The 19,446-nt window shown below is 49.2% G+C and overlaps 1 protein-coding gene across 1 annotated transcript in view; it reads right to left on the minus strand.

Moving 5' to 3' along the window:
- Positions 1 to 587: 587 nt before the first annotated feature.
- The window catches only part of LOC128322251 (bactericidal permeability-increasing protein-like), a 32,830-nt gene continuing 13,971 nt past the window's right edge, over positions 588 to 19,446 (minus strand). Inside the window, exons 7-15 of the mRNA XM_053243167.1 lie at positions 16,643 to 16,734; positions 9,574 to 9,750; positions 8,012 to 8,071; positions 6,099 to 6,266; positions 5,563 to 5,630; positions 4,489 to 4,531; positions 3,770 to 3,833; positions 2,729 to 2,805; positions 588 to 686 (exon numbers count right to left, since the gene is read on the minus strand). Of these exons, the coding sequence (XP_053099142.1) occupies positions 648 to 686; positions 2,729 to 2,805; positions 3,770 to 3,833; positions 4,489 to 4,531; positions 5,563 to 5,630; positions 6,099 to 6,266; positions 8,012 to 8,071; positions 9,574 to 9,750; positions 16,643 to 16,734 (788 nt within the window). The 3' untranslated portion in view covers positions 588 to 647. The remainder of the gene's footprint in view (positions 687 to 2,728; positions 2,806 to 3,769; positions 3,834 to 4,488; positions 4,532 to 5,562; positions 5,631 to 6,098; positions 6,267 to 8,011; positions 8,072 to 9,573; positions 9,751 to 16,642; positions 16,735 to 19,446) is intronic.

Genomic DNA, 19,446 nt, shown 5'->3' on the forward strand with positions numbered 1-19,446 from the left:
AGAAGCACAACACTCCAGGAGAACCAATAGGACTGGGAGAAAAGTCAACCCTTTTTTCAAACTCACTGCTACTGGCAATCTCCAGGAGACTCAACATTAATTCATAGGGGGTGCAACGGCACCCTTGCACCCCGCCCCAGATCCGCCCCTGCCAACAATCCAGGAACATTGGTTAACCAGCAGCATGGCAAAAGGGAGCTGGGGAAAGGAGGGAGGGAGAGAGTGTGTGTGAAGGAATACCAGAAGGAAGGAATGCCTAAGAGGAAGCCCGGGCAGTGAGCTGCAATCGGGCGGGCGCTGGGGAGTCAGGATGGGATGGGTCATGTGACTTGGCTCTGTGGGGCCCTTTGGGGCAGTGCGCCGGGAGACAACTTTCTCCCCTTGCCCAATGGTGGCTCCACCCGAGAGAGAGAGAGAGAGAGAGAGAGAGTCTTGCATGCAGCAGTCCAGCGGCAGAAGGAGAGTTTGCAAACAGAAAGGACAGCACCAAAGAGAGGACGTTGCTGCCAGCCCAGACAAGAAGATAACAAAAACATTCCTGGGAAGCTTTTCCCTTAATGCAAAGCTAAAATGAAGCAGCTCAAGTGAGGCCGACATCATGTTTCTGTTTATCGTCATCACTCCTCTTTCTGCTGCCTGCATCTTCACTAACCATAGTGAGCATCTGCTCCAAAGAGCAGGAAATCCTGAGGAAAGATCAGAAGACAATATTCAGGCCAAATCATGCCTTTGCCAACAACAGAAAAAGAACATTCTTTCATCCATCCATGCCTGTCTCTCTATGGATAAGCACAGCACACACTTTTCATCTGAGAACATGGACTCTGGTTACATCTGCAGGCGACCTGGGCATGTGCATTGTGAATGCAGCCCAAGGAGAAATGCTGGTTGAGCATCAAAGGGAAGTCTGCTGCCCACAATTGTATCCAAGGCTCTCCACCAGAGTCCAGAGGGACTCCCTATGCATGGAAACAGAAGGGGTGCAAAATCCCAACCTCTCAGAGCTGTTCTTAGCACTGGGAGAATGTCCAAAATGATCCTGGGTTGATGTCGAAGATTTCATATATTTCGTAGGAATATAATCACTCATTGGCCATTTCAGAATGCTGGGTTTTGGCTGCAGAGACACCTGGCTGGGAGGATCAGCGATTGCACACAGACATTTGGCAATGCAGCCACCCCTTGAGGTCAGAAAGAAGGGAGATGCCAAGGGGGCAGGGCTGCCAATTTGGACAATGCCCACACCCATCTGCGGATTCTTCCCAAGCAACCCCCCACCTCCCCGCCCCCAGTCCTTCCAAAACTGGGCTGCATCTTATTTTAAGAGATGCAACATTCACATTTCAGCACGGAGTGAATCAGGACAACCATTTGCCAAGACGTAACTGAACATTAGGTGGAGGCAAAGTTCTCGCTACTCTGCACATCCGTGCTACAGAGAGCAGCTACAATATGTCTGGCTGTACAGTGTCAGGCACAGGCCGGTCCTTTAGGTGGGGAGAGCGGGGCAATCACCCCCAGCCCTGTGCTCTCCCAGCCACCTCAGCAGTCCCCATCAGCCGCCGCTCCACACCCACCCTCCCCGCTCAGTATCTAACACGTGGTGCTAAAGAGTCCCATCGCCTCCCTCCTCCTTCGAGCGAAGAGAGAGGCAACCAAACTTCCAAGCCCCCCATGAGCTGGATACAAGCATCACTTGTGTTTCATCATCAGTGGCTTACTCTTGAGTAGTTACCCCATGGATTTTAGCTGTGTTTGTGGTTTGCGCAGCTGAAGCCATGGAGGGCTACGGATTCGTTTAGTTTGAAGAGCTTGGCCTTAAGAACATCCTGTCTTTAAGCAAGGATATGCGGCATGACACCGGACTGGCCTATGGGAGACTTCAAGGAAGAACCGGTTGAGCAGCAGAGGACTGGATCTGCTTGGGAATTGTTGGAGAGGGTGGAGGTGATGGAGAGCTCATTCGAATCGATTGCAGTGAGAGAATTCTGGCCAGTTCCAGGAGTTGAAAGGACTTATCTGGATCACACAAGGGCTGCCCTCCACTCCTCTGTCCCCCCCCCACACCCCCTCCACACCTCATCCGGTCAGTTCTCCCACGCTGGAGGAGAGTGGCGGACTCCCCAGCACCTCACCCTGGGAAGTTTGGTCGGCTTTCTCTTCACTGGGACGAGGAGGAGGGAGGCGGTCAGACTCATCAGCACTGGGAGGCTGGATACTCAGTGAGGCCAAGAGAGGAGCTGCAGTGGTGGAGCAGTCTGGCTAAGTGCTGCTCACACCCAGCCCCACACCCTCCTAGGGACAGCCCTGATCCAGCACCGTTCATTTCAATTGAGCTTCCTGGTGGATTGTGCCCTTGCTCATTTTCCTTTTCTTGGGATATACTGTAATAATTGGCTGATTATGCACCTGATGACTCAACCTGGACCATGTTGGCTATATTCATGAACCCTCCCCCCGCCCGTGCCTCAATTGTAGTCCACTGCAATCAGGCTCCCATGCAATTGGGGAGTTGTTGCAGCATCCTTTGCAAGGGATCCTGGGATGAACTTCTCACAGGATGTTGTGCAGCTTCTCGGGGCATGGGCCATTCCTGCGCCCATGTGTGGCACAACTTTTCACTGACTCTCCAGGGGGCTTTCCCTGCCCTTCCTTCTATAGCACCCAGCCCTAGACTCTCCCTGGTTGTCCTCCGTCTCCTTTGCCACAGCACTGAAGGGCCACCCACCTGACGAGGCTCGAGGATGAGGTTGGAGAGCTGCACGTGGTCCAGAAGAGGAAGTGGGAAGCCCTCGGCCAGCCGTGCTGGAAGAGACAGTTAACACCATGGAAGTCATGGACCCAGAAGGATTGTTCGAGCCCACCCACCAACTCTCAAGATAAGGAAAGCCAGATTATCCAAAAGACATTGTGGCCAAATTTGGACATAATAGGAAAGCAGAGGTCCCTTCATCTCTCGTTTCCATAGCCACATGTCTGAATTTGGGAAACCAAACTTAAAGATGGAAAGGGACACATAGTTTCCCTCCCCAAACTCCAAATGGAACTTTCAGTTCAGAGTGGCCACCTTAACTCTGGTTTCCAAGTGCCAGTGTTACATCTGAACGCTGGCCCCCCAGTTTCGGTCCCATGGAACCAGAATTGAGGGGGGAAGCTCCTCCTTCACTTTGGCCCAATTGGCTGTGTGGGCTGTCCTTCTATCAAGAAGGAAGCCCGCACAGCCAGCTTCCGCCTGCCTCTGCAGTCCTGCTGAGAGGCAGCTGTCCTGAATGTCCCAGTTCAGATGGGAGAGTGGAGGTAGGTAGGTGTGGAACCACGGTTCCGTGTTACATGTGAATTCAGCCTATATGTAACTTTGTGTTAACACGGAGTGGCTGACATTCAGACTAATGAAGCGCTTTTGCAACAAAGTTGCACACCCACAAGAAAATGGTGCATGTGCAGTGTGTGTGTGTACATGTATCCCCAAGAATCTGCTGCCTGAGCTGAATGCCTCACCTTGCCTCATGGAAGGGCTACCCCTGAGCTGGTCACACAAGTGGGTCCTCCCCCAAGTACCCCTTCCCCATGTGCCCAAAGCCAGACTCCCCCATTCCTGTTTTGGCCTTGGAGAGCTGAAGGGCAGCAGTCTCTCTGTGTGTGGCAGAACATGCTTGTGTGGCCGAGAATGTGTCACAGATATTATTTTATCTCCTGCATTTTGCCTGCCTCGCAGAGCTGTTGAGATGATACACGGAACACTTTGCAAAGCCATTAAACTAGTCCTTACCATTAATCTGAGGAATAAGGGTGCTTGAAGCATAGAAGTTTATGAGAATCTGCGTCAGTTGTACCTGGGCAGTGAGAAACAAGCAAGAAATGGCAGGTCAGGACTCAATGCCCAGCCTGGAAACTCACTGGGTGATTCTGGGCCAGTCACTTATTTTCTATTTATTTACAGTATTTATTACATTTCTATCCCGCGCTTCCTCCAAGGAGCCCAGAGTGGTACCTCACAGGGTTGTTGTGAGGACAATCATAAATCATGTATACCACTCTGGGTTCTTCTCAGGAAGATTGGGAAAGAAAGAAAGAAAGAAAGAAAGAAAGAAAGAAAGAAAGAAAGAAAGAAAGAAAGAAAGAAAGAAAGAATTTAGGAAGGTGGCCCAAAGTCCCCACATTCTGTGTCCCCTCAGACCGAAAGCAGAAAGCCCAACCCCTGCAGGACTCCATATCTGCCTTGGCATGTTCTGTTAGTTGACTAATTCCCAAGGAGTGGGTATCCCCAACCAAGAGGACTGGGGAATCCTTTCAGGTATGCCAGCAGAAAGAGGGGAGAGAGCACTGCGGAGAAGGGACAGCCAGCGGATGGGAAGCAGGCTGGCAGGGCGTCCCGGGCCCATCAGCTGTTCATGGTGAAAATGGGGCCCTCTAGATTTGCCAATGGAATCCTTGGGGGTTATTCAGGACTGGGAGATCATTCAAGTTAGGACACTGAAGAACTCTTACGGAGAAGGGTCCAACATCAGAGTGCTTCAAGGACAGCTGCAACCTACATAAGTGAGAGAGAGAATGAGAGAGAGAGGTCCACCTCCCCACCTGCTGATTATGGAGTCATTACAAGGAGAGGCCAGCCAAACCAAGCCAATGAAACAAACCATCGCCATGGCCCATTATGCTTCTATCCCCACTCACACAACATATCCTACAGGATTCCTAGCCTATGTAAGCAAGAATTAGATTGCAATCCCATATACAAGTACTTGGGAGTAAACCCCACTGAATTCAGTGGGGCTTACATCTGAGTAAACATGCTTTGGACTGTGCTGTAAGGGCCAAACTACATGCAACCTTACAGACTGAGGGGGATAAACAAGGAAGTGAATTAGAAACTGTCCTTTTACATACAAATAAAAATCTGCCACATTGGGCCCGATCCATCCCAGGACTGTAAGGAATGGCTGGAGAGGTGTTAACATTTTTTCCACTGCATCATTTCTGCACTGAAAATCATTACGCATAGCAGACATTCGCTGCAAAGCAGAGTCCGTGAGGCTGTTCTCATGAGCGGCCAAGCTTGGATTTGGCTGCCCGTGTGAGAACCGCCAGGACCCACACGGATCCTGGCAATGCCACAGCATCAAACCCAGCACTGAAGCCCAGCTCTTAGCCTGGGTTAACAGAGCGAGTGCACCATTAACTCCGGCTCCGGGATCGTGTGTCAGTGTGGGCTGCTTGCCCCCTGCACTGACACAGAGATGACTGCCTAGAGCGCCCATCTCCCAGGGGAAGACCTCCATGCACGGCGCTTCTTGTGCGGTGCATTGGGGGATTCCCCCTGGCCTCCAGAATGCCATGCCTGTTGCCGCTGTGGCGACTGTGTGAGCGATGGCGCGGTGCGGCTGGGGCCTGTCCGGATAATCTGCGGGGAATCTAGGCTTTACCCCATCATCCCCCTGCCCACCTGATCATGTGAAAGGCCCCAGTGTGTGTCAAAAATAACACCAACATATCTTGTCTCTGATCAAGCAAATAAAGATCTATTGGGATGCTGAAGCATCTGTGTAAAACCATATTTCTCACCTGCTAAGCTCCAGGGCCCCAAAAATCTTGGTAGAGCTGGCAGCAACTTTGGCCAAAGCACTGGCAGACTGGAAACAAAGAGAGGCAGGTTGAGTCTGCTTTGCAAACCCCTTGGAAAAGGGTTTAAAATAATGCCAAATTTGCACACAGTCAGATATGCTTTTTTTGGGCGAAGGGGACATGATAATATTTGCAAATCTGAAATCGGGGGGGGATATCTAAAAATAAAATAAAATAAAATAAAAAACATTTTTTAAAAAGGGAAATCCTTGAAGGAGCAGATCCATTTGCAACAAGGGTGGGCATCAGGATAAAAGTCAGAAAGAATTTTCTCTGTGAATGAAGACATGAGTATAATCAAATAAATATATAAATGAGTAGGGAGAAATGTGCACAATCAGACTACAAAGTAAAACCACACCAAAAAACAGCCCCCCCTCCAAAAAAAAACACCAATGAAGGTGGAAGGATAGGCAACAGTGTGAATCATCTGGCAGCAACCGCACCAAGAGATGGAGTGTGTGAACGGAACGTACCGCCCCCAGCCCAAACAGGGGAGCCAGGGTGGAGTTGGGGAGAATGGCAAAGGCTTGGACATCCACTTCAGGAGCCAACAAGAGGCCTTCAGGGGTGATGCTCAAAGACGGGGCCGAAGACAGTGAGACGTGAAGCTTCATTAGCATGTTGGGGTACCGCTTTTCCACCTAGAGGCAGAGAGAGAAGCAGCATTGACAAGAAGAGTTTACAATGTGTGCTCCTGAAGTTGTCAATTGCCTTGTTTCATTTTAAATTGCTGTCCCAGACTATCGGTTAGTCCAGCGAGCCACAAGCTTTTGAGATCTGGGGCACACAGAGTGTGAGAGGCCCTCATAATTCTTACACTCTAGACGAATATGGATTTTCTTTAGGCAGGCATTCTCCTTACAGCTGCAGGATACATAGGAACATAAGCCACATACGGAGTCAGACCCTTTCATATGCAACCAGGGCGGACCCTGCTTAGCTAAGGGGACAAGTCATGCTTGCTACCACCAGACCAGCCTGGGGATCTGGCTTCCTGGCATCCTGTCTTCTTCTCCCCGGATCTCACTCAGCCAGGGCTCAGGGCCAATGGGATGGGGCAAAGGGCCTCCAGCTCAGATATCCCTGCACCTGTCAGCTGCAGTGTGGGCTGGCATCAGAGAAGCCTGGTGCTGCATTTCGGACTCCCTCCTTTGGGATGAGGAGCTGCCAGGATAAGCAAGCGCTGCTGCTGCTGCTGCTGCCCGGGCCCTCCCGGCTCCTGACAGGGTGGCTGCCTTTGTAAGGCACACTTCAGGCCCCAGGGACACACCTTTTTGCCCTGGCACACAGGCTGGCAATTTCTGTGGTAGCCGCATGGCTTGTCACAAGCATTTCAACATTCATTAGCAATATGAAAAATACAAAGTTAAGAATACTGTTAGCCGCTCCCCACTTGCCCCGTGGTGAGAAATCCTGAGGCCGCCTTACATAGGGTGGTTTCCTTTGGGCGAGAGCACAAAATCCATTAACGGATTTCTTTCTTTCTTTCATTTTTTAGCCTACTTTCCAGTAGGCTTGCAAAATCACCTGGCATTCTCTCTCTGTGTGTGTCGTCCCCTCCGCCACCCATCAACTTTGCAACGCCTGAACCAATAAGAACCAAACTGGTTCTTACAATAAGAACCAAACTGGTTCTTACCAAACTGGTTCTTACAATTGTAGGGACACATAGGGATGCCTCAAGGGTGTTGTTTATGATGGTGTCATCCACCCCAATTCAAGATGGTGGATGTGTAAACTTTTGAGGCGCAAATGGGCTAACTTGTGGACCGTCTAACTGATTTGAAACAAATGGGCTACAGCTGTAAGGACAAATAGGAACACTTCAGTGGCATAGTTTGTGATGATGTCATCCACCTCCATTCAAGATGGTGGACAGGTGAATGTTTGAGGCACAAGTGGGCTCATTGGTGGACTGATCTGAGCAAAATTTGGTACAACTGTAGGGACACATAGGGACAGCTCAACAGCATAGTTTGGGATATCATACATCCCAATTCAAGATGGCAGGTGCATGAACGTTTGAGGGCTAGTGGGAACTGATTGGAATCAAATTTGATACAGTTGTAGGGACACCTCAAAGGCATAGTAGGTGATGATGTCATCCACCCGATTCAAGATGCTGGATGGTTAGACATTTGAAGTGCAAGAGGTCTAAATTCTGGACCATCTAACTGATTTGACCCAAATTTAGTCCAGTTTGTAGGGATAGCGAAGGAAAAGTAGGCAGATTAGTTCTTACTAGAACAATTTGGGATTGAAGAATAGCGGAGATCCACTGTACAGCTAGGAAAAGACATCCCACCCTCAAATAATTCAGCAATGCACACACACTCTTTTTATGGGAATCTCTCATATAAGAAGCTCAGGGCCTTGCAACACTCACCTCCGGAATAAAGGGTCCAAAGGATGAGGTATTCAATCGGATTTTTAACTCCTTGGGAATCTGCATCAGGAGAACAAGACATTTGGGTTGTAGAATTTGATGTACTATTTGGAAGACCAGAGGGCAAGAATACGACAAATATTTATATACCGCTTTTCAACAAAAGTTCCCAAAGCGGTTTACATAGATATCAACAAACAAACAAATAAACAAACAAAATGGCTCCCTGTCCCCAAAGGGCTCACAATCTAAAAAAGAAACATAAGATAGACACCAGCAACAGCCACTGGAGGGATGCTGTGCTGGAGATGGACAGGGCCAGTTGCTCTCCTTCTGCCAAGTAAAAGAGAATCACCACTTCTAAAAAGTGCCTCTTTGCTCAGTTAGCAGCAGGGGACTAAGAGGTCAGATCAGTCCTCTCCATCTCCTGCCAGTGGCTTATAACCCGAAGAACAAGGCACCTAGTACAAACCTGTTCCGTTTGGGCAAGGATGCTGTGCTAGTAGCTAGTTCCCCTTAGCCAGGAGCGTGCACTCCCCGGACTGGTGTTGTGCTGGTGCCAGAGGGGTGCTTGCCCGCACAACCGGTGGCATGCCTCATGCAGTGAAACCTTTTCTCAGTCCACCTATGTTGTAGGAGAGGAATCAAAGCGATCCACAGACCAAGTCGACAAGAGATTGTGCATGTTTGAGCATCTGCTCAGTGCTGAGACTTGCTTGAGTGGGTGCATCTTTGTTCATTGCACCGCCGCAGTGTCTGATACCAGCCAGTGGTCCCAGTGGAACTCAGCTCCAGAACTCTGCTCTCCAGGCTAGAACACACGAAGTGCTAATATGTACTTTGTATATGTGTGTATTAGTGGTGTGCACTGAACCGTGCCTCCGTGGTCCGGCGCCGGGGGTGGTGGTTCTTTAAGGGCAGTGGGGTGCACTTACCCATCCCACCGCTTTTCCCCTGCCAGCACGTCTTTTTAAAAAAAAGTTCTTGGGACAGCAGCATACCTCCCTGCCTCCCCTGCTCCTGTTTTTGGCCGGAAGTGGCTGGAAGTACCATGTGCGCATGCACACGCCATGCACGCACGCCTGCATATCCAACATGCGGGCGCACACATTACATCAGCCTTGTATGTTTGCAATTTGGGAGAGTGTGAACATTGCTAACAGGAGTTGTGCAAAAGTAATCCCGCTGGAAATAATAGGCTTACCCTCATTCAACTTGTGTTGAGCAATGTTTGAGTTTTTGTAAATTGCAATGCAACACTCAGCTTTACTAGGCTGACGTAATGTCACAAAGGATGTCAGCTATTGGCTTTAGGGATCACAACGTGGGGAGCAGAGTATTCGGTGCCTCTGGACCGTCTCCAAGTGAAAACTATCTAAAACTTTTAAAATAATGATATTTATCAAACTAGGAGCAGTATAAAAGATAAAGCAAAGATTAGTAAAGAAGGCAGGGCCTCTGAGCATGTGAAGAGCAACCACAGCCAGCTAAGACACGCCTTAGGGGTCCATCAGGCTCTCCATGGCGGAGTCTCGCTCAGCAACCTGGCTTCCACTCCTTACCATGTCATCAGTGATCTCATAGGCCAGAGCTCCTGCTTTGAAGTACACAATACCAGCCGTGTTGAATAAATAGCTGGAGATCCCAGAATAAAGCATGCGGTCGTGATCCACAGGAAAAGCCAAAGCAGGTGCCGGGAAGGGAGCAGGAGAGCGATGGATGAGGGAAAAGAATTCACCCTGGAGGGCAAGGAAAGAAAACTTCAGTCAGTGGGGATGCTGGCGATGCTGCCTGATGCAGCCCAGGTTGGTGGGGTGGGGGCAGGGGGGGAGCCCTTTTCTTGTTCTTCAAATGCTTTTGCACTGTGGAGCTCCTCTTTCCCATCACTCTGGCCACACTGAAACTAGAGTTGGAATATCAGTTTTGTACAAAACCAGTAACATTTTAGAAATTCGACTCAAATTAGGGATTTGCAGACCGGTTCCAGTTTGAAACGGTTCGGTTCGAAGTTTTGAATTGGTTCGGTTTGAAGGTTCAAACTCAGACCAGGCACGGCTTTGGTTTTGCCCTTCTGTTCCGAGTTTGAACTGAATATGAACTGGTTTAAATAGAACCGGTTCGTATGCATTCAAACTGATTCAAATGTTCAATGCATTGTATAGGGTCTGTTATTGCCAGCTGTGAGTCTGTCCTCCATTTTGTGAGACTTGTGCTCAATATGAAGACTTTGCATTGGTTGAGGTTTGATTTTGTGATTGGCCAGAATGAGTGCCACTGTTTGAGAGCTGGCACCCTGTTGGTCAGCAGGGAGAGTGCAAAGGTAGGGGCTCCCAAAGGAGGGAGTTTCAAACCTATTTAAACCCCAGCTCTGGCCTGGAACTTCTCTCTGGCTGCACTTCTTGGATCTCCCAACTGTGTGCTCAGCTACTGGTGTGAGTCGTTCAGTCTGTGCTTTTTTGTCTCTGCAGACTTCTGCCCTTCCTTGCCTTCTCTCTCTGCCTGCCCTGTCCTGACTCCTCCTCTCCTGTGATTTACACACCTTTTCCCATTTTGCACGCGCAAAAGCTGCAGCTCACACATGCGTGCAGAACTTAGAAGGAATTGCAGGTGACGACGGGGGCAGGGGCGGCAGCGAAGAACGCTGCCGCCCCAAAATCTGCACTAAATACGACAGCGCTGGAGGGGGAAGAGCGGCGGGAGGGGTAAGTTTTACCCCCCGCCCTTAAAGGTACACCCTCCTCGGTGCTGGACTGCCGGACCGGTCCGGTCCGGTCCGGCTCAGAACCAGTCCGGAGGCCTCCAACATGGCCTCCGGACTGGTTTGGGACCCATAGGGTCCAAAAACAAATTCGGTGCAGGAAGGGGAAAAGCGGCGGGAGGGGTACATTCTACCCCCCCACCCTTGAAGGGAGACCACCCCCTCGGTGCCAGTCCAGACCGGTCTGGACCGTGCACACCCCTAGCCCCCACACCACCTGCATTGATTTTATCCTGCTTCTACTACCTCTTCTCCTATCTCCTGTCCTGTGTGTGTTGCTTTTTTGCTTTGATTTTGTTTTTGTTTAGTGTGTTCTCCTGCTGTCTCCCCGCACCCAATCCCATTCCATGGTGGCTTGCTGTGTGGCCCTGGAGGGGTCAATTTCTCCATTGCAAAATGGAGGACAGACTCACAGCTGGCAATAATCACCGTGTGTGTGATCATTTTACCTGTGTGTGTTTGTGGTGGTGTGTGTTTGTTGTTTGCCTGCCCTCTACATCTCTTCCCAGGCCAGTCCCTAGCTGGCCTGGGCCCTGCCCTGCCTGGTTCCCCCACCCTGCCCCGCCAATCTCCTCCTGCCATCTACCCCTCTGGAATCCTGCCCCCTCTCCCTTCCCTCTCTGTGCTTGGATTTTTTGTATTTAATAAATGTTCTGTGTGTTGCTGATTATTGTTCCCCACTCCAAGTCCTTTTAATTTAGGCCAGGGCCCAGGATACCCCTTGGGCCTGGTCCCCCCGTTCCTGACATCTCCCCCTCCCATCTGAAATCCCCCTACTCCCCCCTCTCTTTTCCAGTCTCTCTCTGTCCAGCAGTCAGTTCCTTTTAACTTTCACCCCACCCCCACCCCCAGCAGTGTGTGTTTTGTTGCTGCTGGTGGTTTTCCTTCTCTCTCTCTCTCTCTCTCTCTCTCTCTCTCCTCCTCCTCCTCCTTCACTCTAGTCTCTCCTTATCTCCCTCCCTGTCTCTTTCCCAGTCCCACACAGCCAGCAGTCACACCTACCAGCCTTTTAATTTATTTTTAAATTATTTATTTTAATTTTTCTGTGCTTGGGGGTGGGTGAGTCACAAACTAGTGGCTCATTCTGCCCTCACCCTTGCCCCCGGCTGACTGTGAGAGACCGCCTGTGCCACCCAGTAGTGTGCCAGCCTACTGGTCTGTTTTTTCCCCATCACCTTTGATCAGTGTGGGGCAGGAGAAGAACCAAAAGAAGAGGAGTGAGTGTGTGCACTGTGAAGACCTTTTGTTGTCCGTCTTTCCCCTAGTTGGTGGTTTTAATAGGGCTTCCTTTATTTTGCATTTGGGTCTGGGGAGGGATATATTTTGTGTATTGTTGTTTGCTTGCTGCCTTCTCTTGCAGGTTGTTTCTCTTTTTTGCAGGTTTTTCCTTTTACAGGTGCCCCGCCCCACGTAGGCTATATATTGATTGATTGCTTGTATTATATTTATTGTATTGCTTGCTGTGGGTTGAGTGGGTGGGTAGACTTCTATTAAAGGGGTTGTTTAAAATAGATTTTTAAAAAATCATTTTTAAAAAACTTTAGATTAAAAAACTTTTTTGTTTTGATTTTTAGTTTCCCCCAAGGTACTTTTCATTTAAGGATGGTAGGTTTCCCTTTAAAATCAGAGACCTGCTGATTTCGGCAGAATGTGAGAACCACCAGGCTTGCAGGAGACTCCAGTTTCCCCAAAGCGGGTAACCTGCTAAAGTAGCCCTCCTGTTAAACGAGGTTAGCAGAGCGAGTGCTCCGCAAACCCCGTTATTTTGATTGTGTGTTGCCACGCTGTGGCTCCATGCTGCAGCAACACATGAGGAGACCGCGGGTTGGGAGGGTGCAAGCAGCCTCCCAGGCTCAGGGGTCGCTCCAGCATGCCATGGAAAGAAATTGGGGCTTGTGGTCAGCATCGGGTTCCTTAAGTGGGCACGGGTTTATCATCATTTGGCCAGTCGCAGCACTAGTCATGGGCACACTGCGACTTGGCTGGCACGGCTCAGTCAGCTGTCACATCAGCTCAGACAGAGGTGGAAGGGAGGAGGGTAGGGATGAGCAGAGGATGAGCTAGGCAGGTGACCAACCATGGGCCAATCACAGTAATCTCTCACCCAGCTCAACCTGCAGCTCGGGGTAGCCAAGCAAGGGGAGGTTGACTTAAGGAAGACCAACTGCTCCACCAGACCAGAGTCCAACCGGGACTGAGAAGGTGTTACCACGTTCGCGGTATGTGAAAACACCCACTCGTGCTGCACACTGGTTGGTGAGCAGGAGAGGAGGCACACAGTAGCCATCGCCAGTTCCAGCCAGACTTGGCGGCAGGTAACCCAGTACTGTGTGTGGTCCATCAAGGTGTCTTCCTCCACAGGCTCCTACAGGTACTCAGCAACACATTGCTCAGCACTGGAGGGCCTAGCAGGTCGAGCCTCCCACAAACCAGGCAAGGCGCCAAGGCATACCCACTGAAACCGCTGGGCGGATTTCACAGCGGGAGGAAGTGCCTGCTGCATTGGTGCCACTGCCTGGGATGCCATGCTGCTGAACTGGGAAGAGGAAGGGGAAGGGGTAGCTGACGCCGCCTATCCACCCACGCTGCTGCTGGATGCGGATTACTTGAGGGGAGTCACGTCCGCACCACCACCACCCTCCTGGTCTCTCCTGGCCCTAATGATCTCCTCCTCCCTAACTCTCTGGACCAGGAGTTCACTCCACTTGGGCAAGTCGCTGGCACTCACGACATCGCCCTTAATGGTCGGGTCGCAGAGACAAGTGACAACATACTCCTCCATGCTGCCCAACTCATCAACAAGCTGCTTGGCCACCCCAGACTTTAGCCTTCCAGCCAGAACACAACCCTCTGGCATGGTCAGAGAAATCTGGAGTTCGCCCATCAGCTTCTCAAGACCCAAAGCTGTGAGCAGCTCCTGGTTCAGGCAGTGGTGTAGGCACACAAGCCCTACATGCAAGCTGGAAGGGCTTGAGTGCCAACGCCACCTCAGACATGTGCTTCCACTCTGAATTCAACAGGTTGCACACAGCCAAGGACTCGTCCCTCGCCAGGGTGCCAAGGGCTCTCTCCTGCTCCAGCAGGTGCTGGAAAAGGAGGAAAGTGGAGTCCAACCATGTCTCTACATCCATTGGTATGAGATGGCATGGAAGCCAGAGGTCAGCCTGCTTCTTGCGAAGCAGGCGCCTGGATTTCTTGCTGTGGTGGAAAGGGCTGGCCAGCTTGCGAGACTTCTCGGCAAGTGTGGCCGTGGAAGACGCAGCAGCAGCACCTTGCAAGATGTGGCCCTAATCCTTGGATGCCTTCATCTCTCTAAGGCCGAGGGCATACCTGACAGCCAGGTGAAGCATGTGTGTCATACACCATATGTTCACACAACCCATGACTATCTTGAAGGCAGCGGTCACGTTGGAACCATTGTCTGTAACAATGAAGCCCCAGGAGAGATGTGGACACCCGCCAATCTACTCCTCTATCTGGCGGCCAAGTACGGCCACCACCTCCTCCATAGTGTGCCTCGTGTCCATGGTCTCCACAGGCAAAATGGCCCACCTGTGCTGTAGTGCAGTGGGAGATGCGCTGGAGCCAGAGGCAGCACACATGGAGGTCCCCTCTCTCTCCGGGCCCCACCAGTGGGCAGCAAGGGCCAGGAAAGCAGCGTGCATTCCACTGACACTGGTCCAGAGGTCAGTCATGAAATGCATGCTGGTGCAAGCGGGGCCACACGCAGCCTGGCTGACACAATCTCCCTGCACCATCAGTACAGTGAGGGGACCATGTTCCGACTGAACATTGTCCTTCAGGGGATAATGTAGTTGGGAGCAAGGTACTGGAGAATCCAGCAGAAACTGGAGTTCTTGACCATCTGAAAAGGTTGTTCGTCGGTGGATATCATCTCCCCTATGAGGCGGGTGAGGTGATGATGGTCCACCTGACCAGCATGCTTACTGCCGGACAACTGTGTCCACTGCTAGACTGGCAGTGTTGCCTGCTTTTTTTGGCAGCTGGCACACCACCCTTGTCCACACTACTTGCAGGCACACAAGGTGCACTAGCACTGCCAACAAGGCCAAGGAGACCTAAGTAATGACGCTCCATGTGCCGCCACATGGGCGTTGTACCTAGGTGCTTGAGATCCTTGCCCTGACTGATTTGTGCCCTGCAGTTGACACAGCGGGCATGGTTCGGGGCACTTTCATACACCTCAAAATGCCGCCAGACACCGCTACCCTTTGAGGCATCCGGAACCCTAGGTGCCCTCTTTAGCCTCTTGCTCCTGGGTGACTGCAGTTCTATGGGGGGCTGCCTCCAATGCCTGCCCACTTTTTACCCACCCCCCTCCCACCCTGCGTGGTGGAAGAAGGGCCCGGCTCAGGCAGAGGAGAGGCAGGCCTCTCTACTACCTCAGCAGACCCTTCCTCATCGGAGCCAGAGTTGGAGGACCCACCACTGAACCCCAACACGGCTGCCTGGGCTTCATGAGGGGGCCCCACTGAGCAGCAAAACAATATGTGGAAGGGTCCCAAGAGGGAGGCAGAATCTGGCTGTGCCACTGGCAGCCGTCACATCCTCCCTGCCCTCTACCTCCTCCCTCACACCACCAGCCTCCACTACCACTGATCGTGCACCACCACCTGGTAACAAGGGACCCACCACAGGTCTAGTGCCTCAGCCTGGGCCTCTTCCGGAACTGGCAGCAGGCAGGGGGAAGTTCAGCCTGTGCGCAAACGCCTCAGCTGGGGCAAAGAATTCCCAAATGGGAAGGACTGGGGTATCATCAGGCTCCTCGCATCCTTGTTCTCTCTGCCCCACAGCCACAGGCACAGCCCACTCCCGGCCTCTCACATCTCTGCCTGGCAACCTTCTGCAGGGCCTGGCCTGAACATGGCGCTCACATTGCTCAGACATATTAAAAGATGGGAGACCTTTTAAATCGCAGGCTCCCTTAGCTCGATTTTGGCTGATCATGAGAATCACCTCATTGTGTAGGAACACAGACTCCCCAAATCAGGTGTCCAGCTCCTCCCCTCCTCAAGATCATCCTCCATCTTTTGAGAAAGATTTTCTGGGTCCCAAGATGGGTCTCCAGAGTAGAATTAAGCACGGAAGCAGGAATTTATACTTTAGAATCTCCAGTCACTCTTGGTTATTTATCTTTGATTCTATTTGATAGCTATGTTTCATTATGGCTGAAATGTATTAATGATAAGATAATCTCAATTCAACTGACTATTCACTATCTCAACTGAATCCACTGGTGCTAGAGGAAGCAAATGTTTGTATTAAGCAGAGACATTTAGATATTCATTTTCAGATACAATTGCTTCTGCAAGATGGGTCTGTTTATGAAGATATTGTGGTCTACAGCCTAAAGCTGAATTGCACCCTGCATGTTACGTTTCAATATTAAATATTCCCAAGTACAGAAAAGATTTTTCTATGTCCAGACTAAATGTTTTGCCATCAATGACAGAATATATAGCAAAGTTTCTTGTAGCAGGTATTAGAACAAGGTCAGAAATATTTAGAAAGGCCAAGTTGTGTGTAGTTCAATTTTATATTGCATTAATTATGTGGGTTGGTTGTTTTTTTTAATTTAGCTCTGCTGTACAATTTGATTGGATTAATGCTTTTTAGTTGTTTGTTGTTTTTAGGGTCTGTGCACTGAAATAAACAGTTTTTGAATATGTAAAACTGCTGGGCACTGTACAAATAAGTCAGGAATTAATGGCATTAGGGAGGAAAAAAGGGAAGGGAAGAGACAGGCAAATTTCCACATTTCATGAGGTCCTCAAGGTACGGAAGACCTCCATGAGAATAACCTGGCAACCAAAGGTCTCACCCTCTTGTTTCTGTCTGTCCTCTGATCCTACCTTTAGATCCAGATCCAGAGAACTATTTGTAGCAACAGGAGGCCCAACCAAGGAGTAATCAATCCCAGCCACATGGTCAATTTTTGCTGTAACTGCAAAAGAAAAGATGGCGTGAGATGCAATGTTTTCCCAGGGACCGCACTCATCAAGGCTCTCTCTAGCTTGTGTGGGACCCAGGACAAATAAAGTTTCTGCCACCACCATAATGAATATATTATTCTGTCCTTGAGGGAACTAGAAGAATTCCCATGCCTGTGTTGGGGGGAGGGGTGGTGAGGGTGTCTGCAATCTTGTGGCCCTGGGCAACTGTCCCTTAGCCACCCCTTTCAGGCAGCCCTGGCACCAATAGTTGCCCCTTCTTGTGCGGCAACAGATATTTGATCAGAGAAAATATTCTGAAGATACAAAAAACTGTGGTACTAAAGAGGCAAATGCGACTCTTGTAGAGATCTGACAGAGTTCAGGTTTCTCTCTCACACACAAAAGCCTCCAACTTTCTGGGTGCAAATCAAGACTACAGACAGCTACCCCAGTAATATTCCATCCCAAAATTATAGAAATAATTGGTAGAATAAAAAGACCTTGGAATAAGTTAGTGAGATTGAGAGATGTATACCATAAAGGTATACTCTCAATCAAATAAACACTCAATCAAAGCCACTTTTTATGGAACACAATTGGTCGAGGTTTCAGTTGATACAACGGAAGTCAGTTCTATCTTCACCCCAGATGTTATCTATGGCTGATAGAGATTTGACCAATTTTGAGACGTTGGTCAGGTCAAGTCAGGTTTTATTTACGGTCCTAGACCAAACGATCCATACATGCAAAAGGCAAAACAAATTTATGAGAAACTCTATAGGTTCTCCTTATACATCTTAAGAGCACTGTAACAAAATTTGGCTACAGAGTTAAAATTTAAAACATCCTCATCAGAGTGTAGAAATTTAACAAGTTGTTCAGCAGATTGATCCAGCTGTTTACAGACCAGAGGTAAAATTAAGTGCTCCCTCAGTTGTCTATGAATTTTACAGGATAATAGAATATGCTCAATGGATTCTATTTCCCTACTGCCACATCTACAGTAGCATTCTTCCAGGGGAACACCATTGTATCTCCCAGCTAATAATGCAGAGGGAAAAGAATTTGTTCTTGCCCTTGTAAATGCCCACCGGAATTTGCTGAGTGTTATATGGGATAAATAGTTTGCTGGTGAAAGATCCCATCTAGTTCTTACTCCTTTATAGAATTCTGTTAAAGAGGTCCAGTTATTTTGCAATTCAATATCTGTCAAACGCTGTTTTACTATTCTTTTAGCATTTGCCAAGTCTAACTCCAGCAATTGTTCAGGGTCTATTCCTAGAGCAGCAAGCTTTTTACTAACTACAGTACACCACTGCAGTTGTGGAATTAATGATAAAAACTGAGGAATTAGGCCCACCGGACATAGGTGGACTCTCAACCAAAAATAAATTATTAAAAGCCAGGCACGAGATTCGATCTTTATGAGGCCAGCCTCCATGCGCAGTGTTACATTTTAGGTGCATCTTGTAGTCCCAAAAATAGCTCTCAAAAAGCCAGACTGAATTCTTTCTAGCATGTCAAAGTTCGCATAAGGTCCCAGTTGGATCCCGTATAAGAGCTGAGGGATAACCTTTGCTGAATACAGTTTTAAAGCCGCAGGAATGAAACCCGCTCCCTGTGTTCTGAAAAATCTGTTAATTGCCACCACACTGAGTTTTGCTGAGTCAGCTACCATTCTCATGTGTGCCGTTTTCCCAGTGTTTTGTTGAAAAACCACCCAAGATATTTTATTTGATTGACCCGTTCTAATTTATGTCCATCCAAGGTCCATGTAAATTTCCTTGGGTTATTTTTAAAGCACATCATTTTAGATTTGTTATGGTTGATCTTCAAGTGGCATCTTGGCAATATGATGATAGAACATCTAAAGCTCTTTTGAGCCCGACCCTGGTTTGAGATAAAATGACCGCATCATCCGTCTACATCTTTTTGTTGGCTAATTTAGGTGCGTGGATATCAACATTTTGCAGACGTTTAATCAGGTTGTTGATATAAAGATTAAATAAATAAGGGGCCAACACACACCCTTGCCGCACACCTTTCTCAGTTGGAATTGGATTGGTGAAATTGCCGGCAGTGTCTAAACATACTCTTAAAGAGGAGTTCTCATGAAGCTTAATGAGCAATAATAGAAGCCTTTGATCTATAGATGTACCGGCCAATTTGGTCCATAGTAAATTCCTTGAAATTGAGTCAAAGGCCATTTTAAGGTCCACAAAAGTGGCAAACAGGGGTCTTTTATGGACCCTAACTTGTTTGTCCACAAGTTGTTGTAGAATTAAGCAATGGTCCATAACCGATCTATTAGGTCTAAAACCTGCTTGCTCATCATGGATTATATGCTCCTGCTCCATCCAAGAGCAAAGTTTTACACACAGATGTTTGGCGTACAATTTACCTATTATACTCAAAAGGCTAATTGGCCTGTAGTTAAAGGGATCCTCCCTATTGCCTCTTTTATAGATCAGGACCACCATGGCTGAGCCCCACTCCTGAGGGAGTTGTGCAGTTTGATCTATATAGGTGAACAAGAGAGCCAATGCTGGGGCCCACCAGTCTATACGAGTCTTTAATAGTTCTGGAGGGATGCAATCGTTCCCGGGTGCTTTTCCACCCTTCAGCTGCGTAATTAGTTGTTCCACCTCGTAGGTGGAGACCGTAGGCCAGGAAGGTAAAGTAACTACATGTAGGTCAATCTGGGGTTTGAATGTGTGGTTGCT

The sequence above is a fragment of the Hemicordylus capensis genome, chromosome 4, assembly GCF_027244095.1.
Source record: "Hemicordylus capensis ecotype Gifberg chromosome 4, rHemCap1.1.pri, whole genome shotgun sequence".
Lineage (NCBI taxonomy): Eukaryota > Metazoa > Chordata > Lepidosauria > Squamata > Cordylidae > Hemicordylus > Hemicordylus capensis.